The sequence below is a fragment of the Eleutherodactylus coqui genome, chromosome 7, assembly GCF_035609145.1.
Source record: "Eleutherodactylus coqui strain aEleCoq1 chromosome 7, aEleCoq1.hap1, whole genome shotgun sequence".
Lineage (NCBI taxonomy): Eukaryota > Metazoa > Chordata > Amphibia > Anura > Eleutherodactylidae > Eleutherodactylus > Eleutherodactylus coqui.
This window is the reverse complement of record NC_089843.1, coordinates 166,488,721-166,514,379: the sequence shown is the minus strand read 5'-3', so window position 1 is coordinate 166,514,379 and position 25,659 is coordinate 166,488,721. Positions and strand designations below refer to the sequence as shown.

Here is a 25,659-nt window from a genome sequence, read left to right as displayed (position 1 = left end):
CTACCCATAAGTTGTGACAAATGTGTAGAAAATACACTCTTTGTATAAAAATAAAATCAAGCCCCTTCAAGAAGTTGTTGTTTTTCTGTAAAACTCGGCATGCAGTTACATCTCAGGCAGATATACAAATGATTAGATATGTGGTGTGATTAAATGAACGGTGTTGTCACCTGAGCCCATAAAAGTGGTTCCCCCCATGGCCTATAAAAGACTCTCAGAGGCTCCTGTGTGTAGTGGACCTATTTTTACAATTGTGTAGAGCAATAGACGCCTCTATGATGCTTTATTGGAATGCGAATCGTCTGCCACCTTGTCCATTCTAACCACACTGTTTGGGGGTGTTATGAGCATTAGATGCATGAGGGCATGCACACAAAGCTACCGGGCTTGAAACGCCATTGACAGACTACGCTTAGAGAGGAAAATCTAATCGTCCAACATGCATGAACAGCTCCAATGGTTTCATTGTGTAGCATCCAGAGATAGGTGGTACTCTTCTTAGAGACCCCTTGTCTGTCTTTGGTCTCACAGTGCCCATTAAAGGTACTGCTTTTAACACCCACCATTGTCTCCATTTGCTGTTTTGTTGTGAATGACAAAATAGCACTGCTACGGAATGGAATCGGGTTGTCTTCAGCGATGAAATCAGGTATAGTTTGCTCGCTGACAACAGTTGTGTTCATATCTGGAGACCTAGAGGTGAGCGCCTCAATCCTGCCTATGTTCAGGGCATCCTGCAGCCACATGTGTTCCTCTCATGGCAGCTTCCAGGCATTTTCCAGCAGGATAATGCTCAGCCGCACACAGCATGGTCACAGGAACATCTCCCCAATATTGCCTCACTTCTGTGGCTGCCCAGTCACCAGATGTATCACCAGCAGAATGTGTATGAGACCACCTGGAATGCCAATTTTGACAGCTTATAACTTTCAGAGGCTCAATTACAGCAAAAGTGGAGTGATATACGTCAGGATACTAAATGGAACCTGTATGCCTTCATGCCCACCCGTATCACATCTTGTATCCAAGCTAGAGGTGGTACAACAGGGTACTAGAGCCTCCATGCCCACCTGTATTACATCTTGTATCCAAGCTAGAGGCGGTACAACAGGGTACTAGAGCCTTCATGCCCAACAATATCACATCTTGTATCCAAGCTATAAGGGGTACAACAGGGTTCTAGAGCCTCCATACCCACCTGTATTACATCTTGTATCAAAGCTAGAGGGGGTACAACAGGGTACTAGAGCCTTCATGCTCGCCCCTACTACATCTTGTATCCCAAGCTAGAGGTGGTACAACGGAGTACTAGAGCCTCCATGCCTGCCTGTATCACATCATGTACTCCAGCTAGAGGCGGTACAACAGGGTACTAGAACCTCCCTTCAAGGGGTCAGTTTTCCATAATAATGTATTATTTTGCTCTGATATTGTAATCTCTTTCTTAAATCAAAGTTACAATCACACATAGAAAGTTCCATTTTTATTCCGCCAACTCCTAGGTGCTTGATTTTTTTTTGACAATGAGTGTACTTTTTTGGAAAGTAAAAAGTTCATTTTTATCATAAGAATAAAATATACGGTGCCTTGGAAAACTGTTACATAGTGGAGTCCTAGTGGGAACCTTTTAAATCTGTCCAAGTTATTTCTAACAATCTTGTTGGAAATACAGATAAGTGAAAAGTCCTTGACATTATATACACTGGAAAGGTTCTTACTTATTGCAACAAAGACGCAGCTTTTTCTGGTAATATTTACTTTTATAAACCTTTTCAGCTGTAGAGAAAAAAAAGTCAGAAAATTCAAGCTGCATTAGTCCAACGCTTTTCACAAACTTGCTATTTTGATTTGTCATTCTACCTACACAATCAATGTTAAGTATTTGATTGGTCCTCTCGTGTCATACCATTAATATTACATTTGGCTTTTCACTAATTTACAAACATGGCTAGTACCTAGGACACACAGATGTAGCACATGTGCTGGCACAACATCCCTGCGGTCCTGTAGACCCTCTGTGTGCTACTCTATGGAGCCTCTGTTAGGCACAAGATTCATTCTTAGCAGCAGTTCTTCCATGAAATCATTCCTCCAAAACATGGCAAGCATTGGCTCATCAGACCCTGCCTGTGGCCAAGGACACTGCTTACCCGTCCGGGTCTTCTGCGTGCCTTCAATGGAAACCATCTGTGAGGCAACCGCACTGAAATGGACCATGTCGCGTTTTTTTTTTTTTGCCCGCACCAAAAGCTCCACAAAACAAATCTGCATACTTTAATTCATAGTTAATTCTTAACTACGGGCGGCTTAATTTGCAGATCTTCTGCGTGGATTTCACAAATCAGATCCGCCTGTGGACATTGGGTCTAAATATGTAACGGTACACTATGGGCCCATAGGCTTTTGTGAGAAGAGAACAATGGACTCATTTACATTCAGAGCCATTTTTAGTGGTCATTTCTTTAAAAGTACTACCCCTTCTGATAAACCACATTTTAGTGCAATTGTGGGTGGTTGTCTCAAATAGGTTTCAACGTAAATCATGTCTTCCTAACTAGGTGAATGACACACAGAGCCACTGGAATTTCAATGCAGAAGTGGTCACAGGGAGTAAAAAATATAATGTTCTTTCCATACAACTATCTTATTTGGTTTGGTGATGTGCTGTAGGCTCTGAATGCGTCATTATGAAGTACTTCTGTATTGCACAGATGTTCTCCCCTAAAAGTTCAAAAAGTTTTACTCAACAGAAAAAGGTTATTTTCCTCTTATCACTCTATGTTAATTACCGGTACTTGGACATTATTTAATGATTTTACGTATCAGTTCAAAATGCTCTCTACAAGATACACCACAACAGTTTATACATGAGCTCTCGATCCCCCCATAGTGGCAGCAGCAAGGTATGTGTAGTAGCGGGCCTTCACTTATAGGTCCGATCCGGCTTGTATTCTCCATTCTATATCCATACACGGCTGTAAGCATTCTTTCAGTTACTTGCACTCATATTGGCATCTGGTGGGATTCCACATTCAGCTTCCTTCTGCCATTGTCGTGTGGAAGCTTGTTAGCTATCCACAACATACAGGGGCTGCAATGGAGGCCGTCTGCACGAAGTCCACAGCAAAATAGAGCATGCTGCGATTTTTCCTCTGCTCACGGAATATTGAACTCGTATTTACGAATGGGAGTGAGAAAGCAAATTTAAATGCTTTTGACTGGCTGCGTTTTGCTGCGAATCCTCGGTGCGGACGCTGATCGCGTATTCGGCAATCGTAATCCACCCATGTGAGCCCGGCCTTAATATAAACCAGGGGAGTTTTAGAGCTTGCAGCTAATCACCTGTTCTAAGAAGACATTTCTGGTCCCTTATATACAGCAGTAGCTCTCTATACAAAGAAGGACATGCAGAAGAGCAAGGAGGGCAGTACCAGTTGGGGAGGGAGTGAGAGCGTCCATTTACATCACATTGGAGAATCCACAGCAATATACAGTACCAGCAATGTGGATGAGCTTTCAAGAGCTTAAACTGACCTGGGGGGGGGGGGGGGGGGGGGGGGTTAAACTTGCAGTAGCTTGGTTTACTGAGCAGATTTTCAAATGGGGGGATGGGGGCGTCAAAGTCCACGTCAAAATTTGCATGTAAGACTGCCGGATTTTGATTCAGATTTTGATGTGGATCGATACCAAGATTCGCATTGGATTTTTCACTGTGCGGGTGTCATTATAAGCAGTTTTGCATCCAGCTGTATTGAACATGAATGGTGCACAGATGAGTCACTGAGTCTAATACAATACTGTTCTGAAGAAATAAAAGTTCTGCTTTCTTTTCTGTGTTAAAGTTCTATTGCAAAAGTGTGGTTTAATTATGTAATTAAGAGGAGTACATTAATTATGGATGTGGTTCTGCAGAATGTTTAAATGTTACATTCATTATATCACTCCAAGTCTGTAGGTGCAATTAAATGTTAGTCTTCGGCATCATTTGTCTTGTGTTTATAAGCTACAATTACAGGGTTACTTTCTCTAGAAAAGTAGTTCCCAAAAGTATTAAATTCTAGCACCTTTTTATGTTTAAAGATCCCCTAAATTAAACTAGAAACTTTAATGTGGTTTTTATGTGATTATGAAATTAAAAAAGTAAGTGTATAAAATGACAACATGCAAAGCACAGTAGAAAAGCAGCAAAAGAAATGAAAAAAACACAAAAAATATATATATTTTCATTTTAGTTGCAAATTAGAAGCAACTTTGAATAATTAGGCCTCTTCCACACGGGCTACAAAATCACAAGATTTTGTAGAGATGCGACATCGCTACAAAACGCATCTATGTGAAGCTCATGGTTTCCAATGGGTTCTATCACATGAGATGTTTTGTAGCCTGAAAGAACCCATTGGAAACCAGAGGCTTCACATACATGCGTTTTGTAACAATGTCGCATCTCTACAAAATCTCTCGATTTTGTAGTCTGTGTGAAACAGGCCCTAAGCCTCCTTCACAAAGGCAACACAATATCATCGCGAGAAAATCACAGCGATATCGCATTAGTGGTCTGTGCGGTATTGCTGCGGTTTCTCAAAGCAATGCCACGATTTTGTGGCGCTACAAAGTTGCAAGTGGTGCTACAACTAGCTGCAGAAAAAAAAAAAGAATACATCACCTACAAGTGCTGTCCGGCTCCAGCCTGTCTTTCCCCCCGCCCGTCCCTGGCACTGGTCTTCAGCATCTCTTCTGGCTGGGGATTGGAAAATCCCCGCTTCCAGAAAGCGCTGCCTCTGATTGGCTGAGTGCTGTGATGCTCAGCCAATCAGAGCCAGCACTTGATCAACCAATCACAGCCATTCATTACCAAGCAGAGGCAGCACTTCCTGGAGGCGGGGATTTTCTAATCCCTGGCCAGAAGAGATGCTGAAGACAACTGCGGGGAGAAGATGGGCCGGAGCTGACAGTGTTTCTTAGGTGATGCATGTGGTTTTTTTTCTGCAGTTAGGGCTTAGTTTAAGGCTTTAACAGTAGGATTTCCTAATGTCAAAGTTGCATTGCCCCATAGTGTTGCCACATCGTGCGATGCAATGCAACATAGAGAAAGGCTCCAAAGGAAACATGGGCTACAAAAACCTGCAAGTCGCATGCATATTGCAATGTCTCGCAATGACTCACAATGTTGCATGCTACAAGACATTGCAAATGTGAAGGAACCCATGGGAAAGTATGGGCTTCACATACATACAATTTGTAGCATTGTCGCAACACTAGAAAATCGTGTGACTTTGTCGCCCCTGTGTGAACGCGGCCTTAGGGGGATAGAAATAGATTCTAAAAGTGACAACCACCTGTCAAAACACCAAGCAGTTATCATCTAAGGGGTGACTTGGAATCCAAAATGAGAGGGAACAATGAGTTCAAGCACTCGGATATCTCTAACAGTCTTATTGAAATGAATGGATGTGCAGTGCTCATGTGTCCCCACGGCTCCATTCACCCAGGGACCTTTAAAACCCCTGTTCTCTTGATTGCTTGGGGTCTTTGCGGTTGGACCCCCACTGTTCCAATGGTTATCCCCTCTCCTGTGCAATGAGTGGGGATCAGTCCCCGAGGATCCTCATCAACCAGTAGAATGAAAGGGCTCTTGTCTTCCAGCAAGTGCTGCAGCCTCTTCATTATTTGGGCAGGCACTGCAGCACGTCTGCTGAAGTGCATGAGACTGGGTCGCAATACGTAGTACTGTCACATCCGCGGCCAAGACGCAGTGCCTGGATAAATATTAAAGAGGTTGTTTTTCCTGCTGATCAGCGAGGATCTGACCCATTTCTTATACTTTAATGTAAAACCCTTTAAAGGTTCAAGAATTTAGTATTAAAAGTGTATAACTGCTGGAAATATTCCCTTACAGCTGATACTGGGCTTTTAATTCTAGTGCGAACTCGGTTACTCACAAATAGTATGTCATGGAAATTAATATCGGGACTGCTGATCATTTATTTGACTAGTGAGAATGCCAGTAAAGATAAACCCTTCAATATTTGTTGAAGCGTTCGCCTCATTCCTTTATTTTCACTGACACAGACTGGCAGAAGGTTTTTTTTTTTAATAAAGAACTTGGACTTGGGTGATGTTTCAAGATCTCTTGACAGCAGTTTGCAATTGATAGAAGGCTGTATTCTTCTTCTATGTATAAATATTCCATCTCTCAGATGTATTTGTACGGCTCCGTACCATTAGAAGCGTAAAAAGAAAGTTTAGTTTCTTTGTATTTGGCACAAATATTGGAATAAAAGTTAAAAAGAAATAAAAAAGTTTTCCGCAGCTTTGTACATCCATCATTGTATTGACCAGATCAACAGCTGCCTCAACAAACATGAAATATTTTCTGAAGCTAAGCACTGGATAAACTTTTCAGCTTTGCAAGCGTTCAGTTTGAGAAACAACATTCGAGCCGATTCCTTTCTGCTTTTTCACAGTTGATATGAGTGTAAGAGGAAATACTTACATAAGAATAAGAGGAAATATAAGTCACAAGTAACGATAACAATTGAGGAATTGCAGCTACCAGATAAAACATTCGTACATTTTCATTGAGCTTCATAAAAACATTTTATTTCAGAACAAACCATTTCCCCGGCTGTGAGAACCTAATGTGCATTGCAGTTGTCAAGCAGGTTTCCAAAGATCATGGATAGCATGTAAATGTGCAGGGGCGCCCCTACTATAAGGTGATCTGAGACTGCTGCCTCAGGCAGTATCCTGTAAAACCTCAGAGGGGCAGCACTAGGGTAGCCACCCGGGTCGTAAGTCACTGGCCTGGGTGGTATTTATTTTTTACCAGCCATATTATTGGTTAAAAATAATTACTAGCTGTAAGCTGGCCGAGCAGCAACCCAACAAGCATTTCACTCAGTCTTTCCACAGCTCCTATTTGTCGGCCACCACTGTTGTAATCCGTCTGTGACCCTTGACCTCTACACCCAGTGTCTGCAATCCTGCATACAGAATGGACACCGAGAGGAGAATGGCAGGAGTCATAGACTGATTACAGCAGTGGTGGATGCCAGACAGGTGCTGTGCAGGGAGTAAGTGAAATGCTTGTCGGGTTGTTCCCTGGCTGGAGGTCTACTACTGAGGACACTGTTAATGCTGGGACCACTGTGGGGGTCACTATTATTACTGGGGCCACTATGGGGGGCACTATTACTACTGGGGCCACTAACAAGGTCACTCTATTAGTACCAGGGCTATAAAGGGGGTTACTATTACAACTGGACAAATAATGAGTCACTATTACTAGTAGGGCCATTAAGGATGTCACTATTACTACTGAAAGCAATATTACTACTGTGGCAATTAAGGGAGTCACTATTACTTCTGGGGGCAGTATTACTCTGTCATCTCAGACAAGTCTTGATGTTTTAAACATTTGTTGGGTATCTTGTGTATTGGCACTTTCAGTGCCTGTAAAATGAGTGGTTATTTTTGGGTGTTCACCTCAAGCAGCATAAAGGTTTGGGGCACCCCTGTAAATGTGCATCTGTATGGGATGTAATTCTGCAATATGTAGCAGTATGTACTATTTAGGGTTTGTGTAATGTTGAGTGACAGCCTTCGCAGACACTGAATGAACTTACACTAATCTATTTACTATAACTTGTAAGGCTGGGTTCATACGGGGTGGATTCCCGACGGAAATTCCGCGGTTTGGCCACAGCGAAAAACCGCGAGACTTCTGCCCGGAGAACTGCTGCTTCAAAACCCGCTGCGGTTTTGAAGCGGCCCGGCCGCTCGCTCTTCCGCTGTGGCCCGCGCTCCCATAGAGGAGAGCGCGGCCGTAGCGGATTTGCCGTCCCATGTGGACGAGATTTCTGAGAAATCTTGTCCACATGGCTGGCTAATCCCGGGATTAGCGGCCACATGCGTATTTGCCGCGGCGAAATTCCGCACGGAATTTCCGCGGCAAATCCGCCCCATGTGAACCCAGCCTTAGGGGGATGGGAGTGGGGGGTGGAAGTTAACCCAGTGAATTTCAGAAAAGTGCCATGTTTCTTAGGAAGCCTGTGTAGAATATCTATAATACTAACAGATAATAGGAAAATGTTATAATTCCAATGTTTATTATAGTAAAAGCTGGTAATGCTGCTAATTACTAGCGGTAATGTTATAAATGTGAAGTATTTATCCAGTAAACTGTTACACTTGTGTTAGAGTTTGCTAGTAAATTAGGGAGAGTAAATTACAAATCTATGCTAGGAAGGTGTTCTAGACCTTCAATAGGTATTCATTGTGTAAATAACGTATTGTAACAGAATAGATGCTGCAGGGACAGATAGCTATAACATAGCTGTGGAGGGTACTGGCGTAATGAAGCAGGCAACTGATGGTTAAATTATAGTTTATACTGTTAAAGGGGTTGTCCCGCGCTGAAACAGGTTTTTTTTTTTTTCAACCCCCCCCCCCCCCCCGTTCGGCGCGAGACAACCCCGATGCAGGGACCTAAAGAAAGCTTACCGGAGCGCTTACCTTAATCCCTGCGCTCCGGTGACTTCTATACTTACCGGTGAAGATGGCCGCCGGGATCCTCTTCCTCCGTGGACCGCAGCTCTTCTGTGCGGTCCATTGCCGATTCCAGCCTCCTGATTGGCTGGAATCGGCACGTGACGGGGCGGAGCTACACGGAGCTACACGGAGCCCCATAGAGAACAGGAGAAGACCCGGACTGCGCAAGCGCGGCTAATTTGGCCATCGGAGGGCGAAAATTAGTCGGCACCATGGAGACGAGGACGCCAGCAACGGAGCAGGTAAGTAAAAAACTTTTTATAACTTCTGTATGGCTCATAATTAATGCACAATGTATATTACAAAGTGCATTATTATGGCCATACAGAAGTGTATAGACCCACTTGCTGCCGCGGGACAACCCCTTTAATGCTTAGCTGTGCAGTTAGATAATTGTATCAGTCTTCGTTTGGGAGGTTTTGCACCCAGACTGGGTGATCATTGGAAGCAATGCAACCCCAACTTGTGTGTCTGTGAACGAATGACAGAACATGGAAATGTCAAACACTGTGTCATGTGTTGAGTGTCCACAGAGCAACGAGAAATATTATACATTTATAGAGACTGTAACTAAAGTGAGACAGATGCTGTGCATGGAGTGAGTGAAATGCTTGCTGGGTTGTTGCCTGCCTGGAGGTTCACTATAGGGGACACTGTTAATACTGGAACCACTAACAGGGTAACTAATACTACTATGGCTATAAAACGGTTCCTTGCACTACTGGGGCTATTAAGGGGGTCACTAATACAACTGGACCACTAATAGAGTCACTATTACTACTGGGGCCATTAGGGGTTGTCACAATTACTATTGTAAGCAATATTACTACTTTGGCTATTTAGGGAGTCACAGCCTTCATTTGGGAGGTTTTGCATCCAGACTTGGTGACAATTGGAAGCAACCCAACACCAAATTCTGTGTCTGTGGACGAATGAGAGTACATGGAAATGTCAAACACTGTGTCACATGTTGAGTGTCCACAGAGCCACAAGAAGTATGATAAATATTAAGAGACTGTCTGTAACTAAAGTGGTCTGCAGTGCAACTAAGTGACTGTGCGTTTATGAGAAGCATGATAATTTACAGCAAGCCTGTAGTTGTGAGGCTGTGGCTTGTTTCTTTGAAGGCCAGTAGACTAGGACAGTGTTGCCAAAGATTAAAGACTTTGTCCTACTTCTAGCTGTTTTGCCTGCAGGAAACAGACAGCTCCTTATATTGCGTAGTAGCCCTAGTTGCTATTGCAGGCTGAGTCCTACTGATGCGAATGGAACTCATCCTGCAATACTCATCCTGGACCACTGCACAATGTACGGAGCTGTCTACTTCCTGCAGCAAAAAAACTAGAAGTGGGCAACCCTTTTAAAGTCAACACTTCTAAAGTGTTTGAAACAGTGTTGTAATGTGGTAAAACTGTGTATAGGACAAGTCTGCAATACTCAGAAGGGCCGCTATAAGTAATACAAACAGGTTTATGCTCAGATGTAAACATTGAAGAGGCTGTAGTGCTGGCACAAGTGTCGCGGCCTCATCAATCAGCTGTTCAGTGGGATCCGGAGTGGAGAACCCCCACAGATCAAATACTGTTTAGATAACCCCTTTTACTAAATAACAGGTAAACTTTCAGCTTTTTTTTTCAACTATACAGTCTAATTTAGCTTTTCTTCTATTAATCTATCTGGTAGTTGATCATAGAATCATAGAATGGTAGAGTTGGTAGGGACCTCCAGGGTCATCGGGTCCATCCCCTGCTCAATGCAGGATTCACTAAATCATCCCCGACTGATGTCTGTCCAGCCTTCCATTTGAAGACTTCCTTGGCAGGTGAACTCACCACCTCCTGTGGCAACCTGTTCAATGGTGACTTATAATAAGTGTCACAGATAATTGACATAAGTATTAGGACTATGTGACTACAAAATGGATGAAAAGAATTGGATGTAGACTTCAAGTGATTATTTCTGGTTTGACATAGACCATTTTTGAGTAAAGAACATTGAAATATGTACAATGAACATATATTCTCATGTGACATTTAATATTGATTTTAATTATTAATGTTCCGCTTAATCTTCTCAGACATGACAAAAAATCTCCTGGTGATTTATGAAAGCAGTGGCGAAGAATGGGCTACATATCTGAAGGAGTTGCTGACATTACATTTACAAATCGATGATGTATTTCTTTATAATGTGACTTGTGAATCAAATGAGATGGTGGAAAGCCTCATCAGCTCTATTTGGCAGTGTAAACTGCTGGTCCTGACAAGAGATATTCTGAAGATCTTCTATGAAAATCAAAGTACCAATTTCTTTGAACTTTTACAGCCCTCATACAAAGTGGTCCTCATGCTTTGTGGTGTGAATTCACCTGAAGGACTCTATGAACTTTTTTCTTTCGAAAGAGATTGCCAGGTTATCCTGCCTGATCAAGATCCCCAGGATTACATCTCCACTGTGTCCACTCTGATGAATGAAGGTAACTTGATGTTATAGTAACAGGTCATTGTCAGATTTACATCTTTAGTATGTGAATGAAAGTAATCGACAGGATAGGTGTAATAAGGAATGATTACATGATCTGCTTATTGTAGCAGATCACCATTGCAGACAGAACAAGTATCTGCAGAAGACCCTGAGGAATAAAAAATTATTTTAGAAAGATTCTTAAAGTAGTATTTCAGCCATCATGCATATATATGTGTTTTACTGTATTGGTGGGATCCAACCACTGGGTTCAACTATTGTCACTCCCCCACCGATTTCTACAACCCTGTTCCCCAAGCCAAATGACAGCAGCAGCAAAGTTGAGTTTGAATGGACCGTCAGTCAAGCAAGTAGGAAAAGAACAGTCAGTTTTTGAAGTTGATTGTTACCATACAGTGCGGCACGGGGTCCCGCGGTCGGCGCGCGTCGCTCCGGCGTCGGCTCCAGCAGCCTGGAGCCCTGTGTCGAGGTCATCCCAGCAGCTTGGATTGGCCAGTGGCCGGCGGCGTGGGCGTGCCCGCCCGTAGGGTGCCGCCCGCACTCCTCTGTGCTTCTTATACAGCAGTGGGTGGAGTTGCCTCCTCCCACTCTCCGCCCCTGGGCGGAACCTTGTGGTTAAAAGACTGGCAGTGATCTGAGCTCACTGCCAGTTATTGGTTCTACTTGCATCTAGTCAGTCTGTCTGCAGTTACCCTCAGCCAGTCCCTAGTTGCCGGTCAGCTCCTTCTATTTATCTATTGTCCAGTCTTGTTCTTGTTGGTTCTGCTAGCCTCTAGTCAGGTCTATTCTAGTCTGTCCTAGTTGCTTGTCAGTATCTTTTCGTTTGCCTGAGAGCTACACCTCCAGCCTTGATTCACCTAGTAGTTTTGTTGGTCTGTTACACCTGCCTCTTCTTTTGGCACTCTGTCCCCTGTTAGTAGTTCCATCTAGGCAGTCGCCAGGTCCCTAGCCAGTGCAGGGACTGCCGCCCAGTTGTCCGCCTGGGGTTAGCCAGGGCCGAGGCAAGTAGGCAGGGACAGTGGGGTGCAGGAGATCAGGGCACCCCAACTGGCGCTCGGGGGGCAGAGTGCCGTAACATAATAACTGGCCCTTAAAATATTGTTTTTCTTTTCATGGCGGCGATCAGCGCCCTTGCAAACCAGCTGCAAGACCTGGTGCCGGTGATCCGGGATTTGTCAGCTCGCATGGTGGCCCAGGAGCAGTGGGCGTTGTCGCAGGGGCAGAACGCCTTTACCTGTCCCGAACCCAAGTGCCCTCTTCCTGAGGTGTTCTCTGGGGAGAGGAACAAGTTTTTTGTTTTTCAACAGGCGTGTCGCCTGTTTTTTCGGATGCGTCCCCATTCTTCCGGCTCGGAGGTCCAGAGGGTCGGGCTTATAATGCCCAGACCTGGGCCTTTTCCATTCCCGAGGGTTCCCCCTCCCTACAGTCGGTGGACTCCTTTTTTCAGGAACTCGGGGGTATCTTCGATGAACCGGACCGAGTGGGGTTGGCGGTTTCGCGGTTGCTGGCGCTGCACCAGGGGTCGCTTTGTGTGGAGGATTATTGCTCCAATTTCAGACGCTATGCGGGCGATACTGCATGGAACGATAGCGCCCTGAAAGACGTTTTTATGCAAGGTCTCTCGGACGCGGTCAAAGAACTGTTGATCTCCCATCCCGTTCCCGGGTCCTTAAAGGAGGCTATGGAGTTAGCAGTGAAGGCAGATAGGAGGCTCAGGGCTGGGAAGCAAGATAGACCGACCCATAGAGTCAGGGAGGTCATTTGTCCTGTTCCCTCCCCGTCTGTACCAGTCTCTGTTCCCGAACCTATGGAACTGGACCCGCTGGACCCCAAGGAGCGACGCCGGATTCGGTTATTACATCATCTCTGTCTCTACTGCGGGAAAGCTGGACATCGGGTGATAACTTGCCCCGGGAGGCCTCAGCGTCCACAGTCTGAATCGGCAGAAAGACTTCCAGTCCTAGGCGATTGCAGGGAGGGTCGCCTAGGACCTCAGGTACGTCCTAGACTTCTGATACCCTGCCAGGTTAGATTCCGGAGCTTCTCCCGCCTAGGGCAGGCGTTTATTGATTCCGGAGCAGCTGCTAACCTGATAAGCATGCGTCTCGTTGAGCCCCTGAGGGCTGAATTTGTGGCGCTGAAGACGCCAATTCGTTTTGCTAGCATTGATGCTACTCCTCTTGCTTCGGGCTTGGTACGATGGAGGACCCCAGTGTTACAACTCACGGTGGGGGGTCGCCATTCGGAAGGTCTATCATTCCTGGTGATGGAGAAAATGTCGGTAGACATGGTACTAGGGATGCCGTGGCTGGCGTTGCACAACCCCCAATTCGATTGGGCCACTGGGGAGCTAACCCAGTGGGGGCCGTCCTGCCATAGCCATCGCGCTCCCCCTCCTCCCTGCTCAGTCGATACCGCACTCAGTCCCCGAGGTATCACTTACCCTCACACCCCGTCCGCCCGTCCTGCTGCTGATGTCGCCGCCGGTGCGCTGCAGGGGGGACGGAAGAAAGGGGTGGGGTCTCGTATGCAGTTGCATTGTGAGGAGAGTCGGTCGGTATTTGAGCCATACAGGGTGGGACAGAAGGGGTACCGGTCCTCTGGAAATCGCAAAAGGAGGGGTCGCACGGGGTGCCATAAGTCTTTGTTGAAACCTGTTGTCTCTTCGGTGATGCCCACCTCCGGTCCCCCGCCGCCCACCCTGGTCTGTGATGAAGTTGAACACAAGGCCCAGGAGGTCCTGGATTCTTGCCGGGGTCCAGGAACCGTACAATATTTGGGGGCCCGGAAGAGTTTTTTGGAGTATGATAGCTCAGATGACAGTGATTTTAAAGTTAGAGATGCCTCAGATTTTGAAGGCAGCGTCATTGGTAGCGAGGATGGGTCAAAAGACAGTGGCGAATGGTTGGACATTGACTCGGAAGACGACCTGAAACATGACGATATGTCAACGGTTGGCCCTGAAGGAAATGGGGCAGCCACAGACTACCGAAGTCATGGACCTGAGGATCAGTCCATGGTGTCCGCTCAGGAGGGTCACATTCTCGGGTTGGTACAGCGTTTTCACAGCCGTTGCCTGGATAAGCCTGGTCGAGTTTCCGGGGGCCCGGAGGTCCCCCGTCAGAGGGGGGGTAATGTTACCATACAGTGCGGCACGGGGTCCCGCGGTCGGCGCGCGTCGCTCCGGCGTCGGCTCCAGCAGCCTGGAGCCCTGTGTCGAGGTCATCCCAGCAGCTTGGATTGGCCAGTGGGCGGCGGTGTGGGCGTGCCCGCCCGTAGGGTGCCGCCCGCACTCCTCTGTGCTTCTTATACAGCAGTGGGTGGAGTTGCCTCCTCCCACTCTCCGCCCCTGGGCGGAACCTTGTGGTTAAAAGACTGGCAGTGATCTGAGCTCACTGCCAGTTATTGGTTCTACTTGCATCTAGTCAGTCTGTCTGCAGTTACCCTCAGCCAGTCCCTAGTTGCCGGTCAGCTCCTTCTATTTATCTATTGTCCAGTCTTGTTCTTGTTGGTTCTGCTAGCCTCTAGTCAGGTCTATTCTAGTCTGTCCTAGTTGCTTGTCAGTATCTTTTCGTTTGCCTGAGAGCTACACCTCCAGCCTTGATTCACCTAGTAGTTTTGTTGGTCTGTTACACCTGCCTCTTCTGTCGGCACTCTGTCCCCTGTTAGTAGTTCCATCTAGGCAGTCGCCAGGTCCCTAGCCAGTGCAGGGACTGCCGCCCAGTTGTCCGCCTGGGGTTAGCCAGGGCCGAGGCAAGTAGGCAGGGACAGTGGGGTGCAGGAGATCAGGGCACCCCAACTGGCGCTCGGGGGGCAGAGTGCCGTAACATTGATGTGTTAGAAGCTCTAAAAATTGGTCAAGTGCAAGGTCCGAATTGTGATCACTAGACAACTGGGTCAGAACATCCTCAACATGGCAGGCCTTGTGAGTTATTCCTAGTGTACAGGGGCTATGTAACATTGTTGTGTCAGGAAAACTGCCTGTCTAGCAACTGCACTTCTACCGCCAGACTTGGCACTAACTATTCTGGATAGCAGAACCTAGAGGCTGCAGACTTTTACCATTTGACCCCCTGTACATGAATATGGACTTTGCTGCTATGTATCCCTATGTTGTGTCTCCAGAGAAGCAATACCAGCCAGGAGTCACTACCGGGTAATCAACAGAGATGAGCATTAGGCCAAATCAGAATCCACACGCAGAATCAGAAACAGAGCCCGTTCAAACCAAGAGTTCTCAGACCAGGTGGCCATTGAAAAGTGTACATAACCAGGTCACCATGCATGGCAAGGAATGTGCATCTAATCAACGAATCATAGGATACATCTTGCCTTGCAGGGTGTTGCCTATTTTGGTATAAAAGGTGGGGTGTGGAACGCAAGTTTTTTTTGCCATGGTGATAAAGTGCAGAAGCAAACATGAGGTCAATGCAAGGTTGGGTGTGACCTGATTTGTGAGCCACAAGAGAAACATTGGTAGCTTACTGAAAGGTTGAGTACAGCCTAAGGACTCTTTCACACAATTGTATATCGACCACCATTTTCACGGTTGGCCGATATATGCTATGATCTGATGCATTAGATTCAATGCATCAGATCACATGGGCATATTCCTGTGACATAAAAGCACCCAGCCGGCCAATATAGTGCCGGGCGCTTTTATTTTATGCCCAAAAGATAGTCCTGGAACTATCTTTTGGTCTAGAATACGTCGGGCGCTGCATGGGCCTCACAGTGTAGCGTATATCGGCTGCCATTTTCCGGTGCTGTCGAGGCTCAGGCGCGTCTTGACGCTTGACTCCCTGACACTGTACTGAAGTTCTTTCAGCAGGTGGGGATTTTAAATCCCCACCTCCTGAAAGGGCTGTGTCTGATTGGCTATGTGCTCAGCACAGACACCGCTCAGCCATTCATTGAGCAATGCCTGTGATTGGCTGAGTGATGTAACTAATCACAGGCAGCGCTCGGCTGTCATTCAATTAATTGCTGAGCGCTGCCTGTGATTGGCTGAGTGATCAGCCAATCAGACACAGCCCTTTCAGGAGGTGGGGATTTTAAATCCCTGCCTGCTGAAAGAGCTTCAGTATAGTGCCGAGGAGCCAAGCGGCAAGACGTGCCGAGCCCCAACAGAGGTGAGTATATATTTTGTTTTTACTTTTTTACACAATCTAGGGATGATTTTCAGGGAAGGGCTTAAATTTCAAGCCCTTCCCAAAAAATCACTGCAGGGATTGCCTGCATCCCATTGCTTTCAATGAGACGGCTGCAGCCAGCGTCAGCCCTATTAAAAAGCAATGGGAGAACAACGCGGTCCTTTGTCACAGCTGTGGCAGGGGATTCCTTCATCCCCGTGGGGAGTCCCCTCATCACTGAACACTGTGACGGTGCTGTCACAGTGTTCAGTAATGAGGGAATTCCCTATGGGGATTTTTGTGGAACACGGACCTATGTGGTGCACCCATGTCCTATCTTTACAGGTGCGAGTATTTTCACGCCTGTAAAACACAGACATGTGCACACATCATAGGAAACCAATGGTTCTAATAGATGTGCGGTTTTGTGCACACATGCGCGCTCATCTGACTTCGCCCTTAGGCTTTGTTGACATGGTAGAAATCTGTGGCAGGATCTGCATATTGAAGCTCAAATTTCTGCTGCGGCTTTACAGCAGCCATGAATCTGCACACGGATTAGCCTCATTCAATGCGCCAATTTATATGTGGAAAACACAAAGATGAATCCATGTCATGAAATGACATGTCACTTAGTTTCTTCCACGACACAAACTTCAAATCCACGTGAGTAAAAAAATCTACACCATACAGACTATGCTGCATATTTCTATTCTAATGAATGGACACTAATCTGCCGTGGATTTGTGGTGAATTTAATGTGGAATAGTCTCTGATTTCATCCTAAATCAGTGGTACCGGGCCTTATGGACACCTACCTGGCTGCGATGTATCTACTGTACTGCACACTCAGGGCTCCTTTTGTAAAGCAAAGTAGAAAGGAATCAGTGGTTGAGAATAACAAACACAGAAACGGCCTGTAAATTATCCATTATTACTAGAGATGAGCGAACGTACTCGTCCGAGCTTGATACTCGTTCGAGTATTAGCGTGTTCGAGATGCTCGTTACTCGAGACGAGTACCACGCGATGTTCGAGTTACTTTCACTTTCATCTCTGAGACGTTAGCTCGCTTTTCTGGCCAATAGAAAGACAGGGAAGGCATTACAACTTCCCCCTGCGACGTTCAAGCCCTATACCACCCCCCTGCAGTGAGTGGCTGGCGAGATCAGGTGTCACCCGAGTATATAAATCGGCCCCTCCCGCGGCTCGCCACAGATGCATTGTGACAGAGATCAGGGACAGTGCTGCTGGTGCCGGAGCTGCTATAGGGAGAGCGTTAGGAGTTATTTTAGGCTTCAAGAACCCCAACGGTCCTTCTTAGGGACACAACTAACCGTGTGCAGTAGTGTGGAGGCTGCTTTTAGCAGTGTTGCACTTTTTTTTTTTTTTTTTGTATATCGGCCGTGCAGAGCATTGCGTCCTGCAGTAATTTTACATTGTCCAAGGCCAGTAGTGGTGAGGCAGGGACAGAAAACATATTTAGTGTATATAGCCAGTGGGCCTTTCCAAAAACATTTGGGAAAAAAAATCTATATGGGCTGCCTGTGACCGTCCTCAGTGTACTGGGTCTCTGCTGGGGGTAGTAGTCCTAATTCATACGCAGCCAGCTAAGTGTTACAGCAGGCTTGCGCAAAATTCTTTCCTGCCTCTGTGTTGCCTCTTACATCACCGCTGTATTCCTGTCCACAAGTGTACTGGGTCTCTGCTGGGGGTAGTTGTCCTAATTCATACGTAGCCAGCTAAGTGTTACAGCAGGCTTGCGCAAAATTCTTTCCTGGCTCTGTGTTGCCTCTTACATCACCGCTGTATTCCTGTCCACAAGTGTACTGGGTCTCTGCTGGGGGTAGTTGTCCTAATTCATACGCAGCCAGCTAAGTGTTACAGCAGGCTTGCGCAAAATTCCTTCCTGCCTCTGTGTTGCCTCTTACATCACTGCTGTATTCCTGTCCACAAGTGTACTGGGTCTCTGCTGGGGGTAGTTGTCCTAATTCATACGCAGACAGCTAAGTGTTACAGCAGGCTTGCGCAAAATTCTTTCCTGCCTCTGTGTTGCCTCTTACATCACCACTGTATTCCTGTCCACAAGTGTACTGGGTCTCTGCTGGGGGTAGTTGTCCTAATTCATACGCAGCCAGCTAAGTGTTACAGCAGGCTTGCGCAAAATTCTTTCCTGCCTCTGTGTTGCCTCTTACATCACCGCTGTATTCCTGTCCACAAGTGTACTGGGTCTCTGCTGGGGGTAGTTGTCCTAATTCATACGCAGCCAGCTAAGTGTTACAGCAGGCTTGCGCAAAATTCTTTCCTGCCTCTGTGTTGCCTCTTACATCACTGCTGTATTCCTGTCCACAAGTGTACTGGGTCTCTGCTGGGGGTAGTTGTCGTAATTCATACGCAGACAGCTAAGTGTTACAGCAGGCTTGCGCAAAATTCTTTCCTGCCTCTGTGTTGCCTCTTACATCCCCACTGTATTCCTGTCCACAAGTGTACTGGGTCTCTGCTGGGGGTAGTTGTCCTAATTCATACGCAGCCAGCTAAGTGTTACAGCAGGCTTGCACAAAATTCTTTCCTGCCTCTGTGTTGCCTCTTACATCACTGCTGTATTCCTGTCCCCAAGTGTACTGGGTCTCTGCTGGGGGTAGTTGTCCTAATTCATACGCAGCCAGCTATGTGTTACAGCAGGCTTGCGCAAAATTCTTTCCTGCCTCTGTGTTGCCTCTTACATCACCACTGTATTCCTGTCCACAAGTGTACTGGGTCTCTGCTGGGGGTAGTTGTCCTAATTCATACGTAGCCAGCTAAGTGTTACAGCAGGCTTGCGCAAAATTCTTTCCTGGCTCTGTGTTGCCTCTTACATCACCGCTGTATTCCTGTCCACAAGTGTACTGGGTCTCTGCTGGGGGTAGTTGTCCTAATTCATACGCAGCCAGCTAAGTGTTACAGCAGGCTTGCGCAAAATTCCTTCCTGCCTCTGTGTTGCCTCTTACATCACTGCTGTATTCCTGTCCACAAGTGTACTGGGTCTCTGCTGGGGGTAGTTGTCCTAATTCATACGCAGACAGCTAAGTGTTACAGCAGGCTTGCGCAAAATTCTTTCCTGCCTCTGCTGTGCGTTCCGTAAGCGAAGTCAGCCTCCAACCACAGGCCAATAAGCGGCACATTTAATTGCAGCGTTCTGTTTCTGCACTACTGGTAATACAGCATGCTGAGGGGTAGGGGTAGGCCTAGAGGACGTGGACGCGGGCGAGGACGTGGAGGCCCAAGTCAGGGTGTGGGCACAGGCCGAGCCAGTGCGGTGGCCAGGGGTAGAGAGGCAGGGCCAGACCAAATAATCCACCAACTGTTTCCCAAAGCGCCCCCTCGTGCCATGCCACGCTGCAGAGGGCAAGGTGCTCTAAGGTGTGGCAGTTTTTCACAGAGACGCCTGATGACCGACGAACAGTGGTGTGCAACCTTTGTCGCGTCAAGATCAGCTGGGGAGCCACCACCACCAGCATGCGCAGGCATATGATGGCCAAGCACCCCACAAGGTGGGACGAAGGCCGTTCACCGCCTCCGGTTTGCACCACTGCCTCTCCCCCTGTGCCCCAACCTGCCACTGAGATCCAACCCCCCTCTGAGGACACAGGCACGAGTGCCTGCCGGCCTGCACCCACACCCTCACCTCCGCTGTCCTCGGCCCCATCCAGCAATGTCTCTCAGCACAGCGTCCAGACGTCGCTAGCGCAACTGTTTGAGCGCAAGCACAAGTACGCCGCCACGCACCCGCGCGCTCAAGCGTTAAATGTGCACATAGCCAAATTGATCAGCCTGGAGATGTTGCCGTATAGGCTTGTGGAAATGGAGGCTTTCAAAAGCATGATGGCGGCGGCCCCGCGCTACTCGGTTCCCAGTCGCCACTACTTTTCCCGATGTGCCGTCCCAGCCCTGCACGACCACGTCTCCCGCAACATTGTACGCGCCCTCACCAACGCGGTTACTGCCAAGGTCCACTTAACAACGGACACGTGGACAAGCGCAGGCGGGCAGGGCCACTATATCTCCCTGACGGCACATTGGGTGAATTTAGTGGAGGCTTAGACAGAGTCAGAGCCTGGGACCGCTCACGTCCTACCCACCCCCAGAATTGCGGGCCCCAGCTCGGTGCTGGTATCTGCGGCGGTGTATGCTTCCTCCACTAAACCACCCTCCTCCTCCTCCTCCTCCTCCAACGCAACCTCTGTCTCGCAATCAAGATGTGTCAGCAGCAGCACGTCGCCAGCAGTCGGTGTCGCGCGGCGTGGCAGCACAGCGGTGGGCAAGTGTCAGCAGGCCGTGCTGAAACTACTCAGCTTAGGAGAGAAGAGGCACACGGCCCACGAACTGCTGCAGGGTCTGACAGAGCAGACCGACCGCTGGCTTTTGCCGCTGAGCCTCCAACCGGGCATGGCCGTGTGTGACAACGGCCGTAACCTGGTGGCGGCTCTGCAGCTCGGCAGCCTCACGCACGTGCCATGCCTGGCCCATGTCTTTAATTTGGTGGTTCAGCGCTTTATGAAAAGCTACCCACACTTGTCATACCTGCTCGGAAAGGTGCGCCGGGTCAGCGCACATTTTCGCATGTCCAAGACGGACACTGCCACCCTGCGGACCCTGCAACATCGGTTTAATCTGCCAGTGCACCGACTGCTGTGCGACGTGCCCACACGGTGGAACTCTACGCTCCATATGTTGGCCAGATTCTATGAGCAGCGTAGAGCTATAGTGGAATACCAACTCCAACATGGGCGGCGTAGTGGGAGTCAACCTCCTCAATTCTTTACAGAAGAGTGGGCCTGGTTGGCAGCCATCTGCCAGGTCCTTGGAAACTTTGAGGAGTCTACCAGGATGGTGAGCGGGGATGCTGCAATCATTAGCGTCACCATTCCTCTGCTATGCCTCTTGAGAAGTTCCCTGCAAAGCATAAAGGCAGATGCTTTGCGCTTGGAAACGGAGGCGGGGGAAGACAGTATGTCGCTGGATAGTCAGAGCACCCTCATGTCTATATCTCAGCGCGTTGAGGAGAAGGGGGAGGAGCATGAGAAGGACGGGGAAAAGACAGCTTGGCCCACTGCTGAGGGTACCCATGCTGCTTGCCTGTCATCCTTTCAGCGTGCATGGCCGGAGGAGGAGGATCCTGAAAGTGATCTTCCTAGTGAGGACAGCCATGTGTTACGTACAGGTACCCTGGCACACATGGCTGACTTCATGTTAGGATGCCTTTCTCGAGACCCTCGCGTTACACGCATTCTGGCCACTACGGATTACTGGGTGTACACACTGCTCGACCCACGCTATAAGGAGAACCTTTCCACTCTCATACCCGAAGAGTAAAGGGGTTCGAGAGTGATGCTATACCACAGGACCCTGGCGGACAAACTGATGGTAACATTCTCATCCGACAGCGCTAGTGGCAGAAGGTGCAGTTCCAAGGGCCAGGTAGCAGGGGAGGCGCAGAGATCAGGCAGCATGTACAGCGCAGGCAGGGGAACATTCTCCAAGGCCTTTGCCAGCTTTATGGCTCCCCAGCAAGACTGTGTCACCGCTCCCCAGTCAAGGCTGAGTTGGCGGGAGCACTGTAAAAGGATGGTGAGGGAGTACGTAGCCGATCGCACGACCGTCCTCGGTGACGCCTCTGCCCCCTACAACTACTGGGTGTCGAAGCTGGACACGTGGCCTGAACTCGCGCTGTATGCCCTGGAGGTGCTTGCTTGTCCTGCGGCTAGCGTCTTTTCAGAGAGGGTGTTTAGTGCGGCTGGGGGAATCATCACGGATAAGCGTACCCACCTGTCAACCGACAGTGCCGACAGGCTTACACTCATCAAGATGAACAAAGCCTGGATTTCCCCAGACTTCTCTTCTCCACCAGCGGACAGCAGCGATACCTAAGCAATACGTAGGCTGCACCCACGGATGGAAGCATCGTTCTCTATCACCATCAAAAACGGGGACCTTTTTGCTTCATCAATCTGTGTATTCTATTCATCCTCATCCTCCTGCTCCTCTTCCTGAAACCTCACGTAATCACGCCGAATGGGCAATTTTTCTTAGGCCCACAAGGCTCAGTCATATAATTTTTGTAAACAATTTTTATACGTTTCAATGCTCATTAAAGCGTTGAAACTTTCACCTGAACCAATTTTTATTTTAACTGGGCTGCCTCCAAGCCTAGTTACCAATTAAGCCACATTAACCAAAGCGATTAATGGGTTTCACCTGCCCTCTTGGTTGGCCATGGGCAATTTTTCTGAGGTACATTAGTACTGTTGGTACACCAATTTTTTGGGGCCCTCGCCTACAGTGTAATCTAATTAATTTTTTGCCCACCTGCATTAAAGCTGACGTTACATCAGCTGTGATGGGCAATGCAATGGGATATATTTATGTACCGCCGGTGGCTTCCTGGCACCCACCCATGCTGTGGGTCCACAGGGAGTTGTAACTGCATGTGTCCACTTCTAAAGAACCCCAGTCTGACTGGGGCATGCAGTGTGGGCCGAAGCCCACCTGCATTTAATCGGACGTTACCTTAGCTGTGATGGGCACTGCAATGGGATACATTTATGTACAGCCGGTGGATTCCAGGGAGCCACCCATGCTGTGGGTACACGGAATTCCCATTGCGGAGTTGTACCTGCCTGTGACTATTTATAAAAAAACGCGGTCTGACTGGGGCATGCAGACACCTTGACAGAATGAATAGTGTGTGGCACATAGGTTCCCCATTGCTATGCCCACGTGTGCAGCTCCTGATGGCGGTGGCACAGGATTATATTTCTCATTGCTTCTGTACAGCATTGTGGGCTATCGCCCCGCCCCTTTTAAAGAGGGTCGCTGCCTAGCCGTGCCAACCCTCTGCAGTGTGTGCCTGCGGTTCCTCCTCATGGCAGACGCACTTATAAATAGACATGAGGGTGCTGTGGCATGAGTGCATCTGAAGGCTGCGCAGGAACAATTTGGTGTGTGCTCTGGACACTGGGTCGTGCGGGGGGGTTGGGCAGCATGTAACCCAGGAGAAGTGGCAGCAGAGTGTCATGCAGGCAGTGATTGTGCTTTGTTGGAGGTAGTGTGGTGCTTAGCTAAGGTATGCATTGCTAATGAGGGCTTTTCAGAAGTAAAAGTTGTTGGGAGGGGTGGGCCCACTCTTGCCGCTATTGTGGCTTAATAGTGGGACCTGGGAACTTGAGATGCAGCCCAACATGTAGCCGCTCGCCTGCCCTATCAGTTGCTGTGTCGTTCCCCTCACTTTCTTGAATTGCCCAGATTTTCACAAATGAAAACCTTAGCGAGCATCGGCGATATACAAAAATGCTCGGGTCGCCCATTGACTTCAATGGGGTTCGTTACTCGAAACGAACCCTCGAGCATCGCGATAATTTCGTCCCGAGTAACGAGCACCCGAGCATTTTGGTGCTCGCTCATCTCTAATTATTACTAATTAGTGCAGCTTCCTCCCGTTAGCCTGAAGTATTCTGTTCTTGTATAACCAATAATGGGTCTTCTCCTGAGAGCTCGCCTATACTCACAGCTTATAAACAGGCTGCTCTGCGCACTTTTTTTTGCCACATAAGCACACAGTATACGGAAAATATCTTAAATATAGCTTGTCGAAATGGGACACGCACTGACCCTAATTTTCCTAATTAAAGCATATGTGGTTGGAATAGTTTAAGATATTGTATAACATTTCATTAGCAGAAAGCAGCAGTGGAGAAGGGGAAGGGCTTTATCAGGACTGGTGCAAGCCTGATCGGACGTGAGCCACAGTCCTAAGACCATGGAGTAAGGGAGATGTAGGCAGCGCTCAGATATGAAGAGGAAGTATTGGCAACTGATGATCTCCCTATTTGTGTGCTTCCAACGTCTCTTAATGTGGTCATCCTGAAATTACTTTACAAAAGCCTGGAAGCAAAATAGCCTGGAGATAAAGAAATAAATCTTGTATTTCTATAGCACCAACTTATTCCGCAGCGCTTCCAGGTAATTTATTTATTCATTTTACTGACATCGGAAGGAAGGAAGGCTGAATCAACCTTGAGTCGGTTACCTGAACCAAGTGGGGATTGAACTCGAAACCTTCAGGTCGTGAGCTAATGTTAAAAAAAACACCAGGCTCCATCCTGGGTGGTGATTGTTGGGTACATTATTATTCACATGGATATATTTGCCCTCGTATGTGAACACACAATATGCAGAGAATAGAAGCCATTGATTTCAATAAGTTCATTCATTTAAGATTGTTTCCTGCGCATTTAAGTTGCGTAAAAAAAACGCAGCGTGCTTTATTTTTCTGCGTATTTTCATTGAAGTAAGTGGGAATGCGCAAATGTGCGTGCAATATACTAAAATAAATGCCTGCATGAAACGCTGAGTAATGGCACAGGAAAAAGAACGCATCTTGAACTCATAAGACTAATTATAGCTGGGAGCATCGGAGTGCATTTTTTTTGCACGCGCATTGCCCAGACTGGCATGCACAAAAAGTACAGTAAAATGCGCCAATATGTGCACAAAAAAAGCAACATTTGTTCTGCAAAGACACTATGCTTATCCGTGTGCAAATACATATACGCTTTTTGGGGGGGTCTATTAACATGTATACAATTTATATTATACTAGCTTACCCGTTACGCGTTGCTGCAAAGACAGACAGACATACATACATACATACATACATACATTTGTTTTTATATATCTAGATAACAACCAATCACAGCGCAGCTTTCATGTTACCTCAGTGGTATAATATATAACAACCAATCGCAGTGCAGCTTACATGTTACCTCAGCTTTATAATATATAACACCCAATCACAGCGTAGCTTTCATGTTACCTCAGCAGTAAGAGAAATAGCAACCAATCACAGCGCAACTTTTATTCTGCCTCAGCAATATAAAAAATAGCAACCAATCACAGCGCAGCATTTATTTTACCTCAGCGGTATAATATATAGCAACCAATCACAGCACAGCTTTCATGTAACCTCAGTAATATAAGAAGTAGCAACCAATCACAGCACAGCTTTCATGTTACCTCAGCAGTATAAGAAATAGCAACCAATCACAGCACAGCTTTCATTTTACCTCAGCATTCTCAATATCCAGCAATTGTCTTGCAAAATGTTCGACGGATGCATCATTCTGTAGTTGAACACGCATCCTGTGGCTCGTAATGCCTTTTGTTTTCGTGCTTGAGATGAAAATCAAACAATCTTTGTCTGGGGGGCATAACTATCGACGATGCTCGCATGCATGCTACCTATCGTAGGATAGTTGGACTATGCCAGTAATCTTCCCAGGAGTGTACTCAACAACTTCCCAAAGTTTCATGGCGATTGGATGAATGGTGTAGTAATGCATAAAGGACAGACAGACAGACATTCATTTTTATACATATAGATGACATCAGGAAGTGAGAGAATTAGATTCCGTACGTAAAATTTGGATGCTAACTCTTTTCCGCTTAGAATTGAATA

At 47.3% G+C, this 25,659-nt stretch overlaps 1 protein-coding gene across 2 annotated transcripts in view; it reads left to right on the top strand.

Annotated features, from left to right (window-relative positions):
• Nucleotides 1–25,659, top strand: part of BANK1 (B cell scaffold protein with ankyrin repeats 1) — a 308,283-nt gene that overhangs the window by 15,000 nt on the left and 267,624 nt on the right. For both annotated transcript variants that reach the window (XM_066573970.1, XM_066573969.1), the window contains exon 2: nt 10,628–11,026. In XM_066573970.1, the coding sequence (XP_066430067.1) occupies nt 10,630–11,026 (397 nt within the window). In that variant the 5' untranslated portion in view covers nt 10,628–10,629. The remainder of the gene's footprint in view (nt 1–10,627; nt 11,027–25,659) is intronic.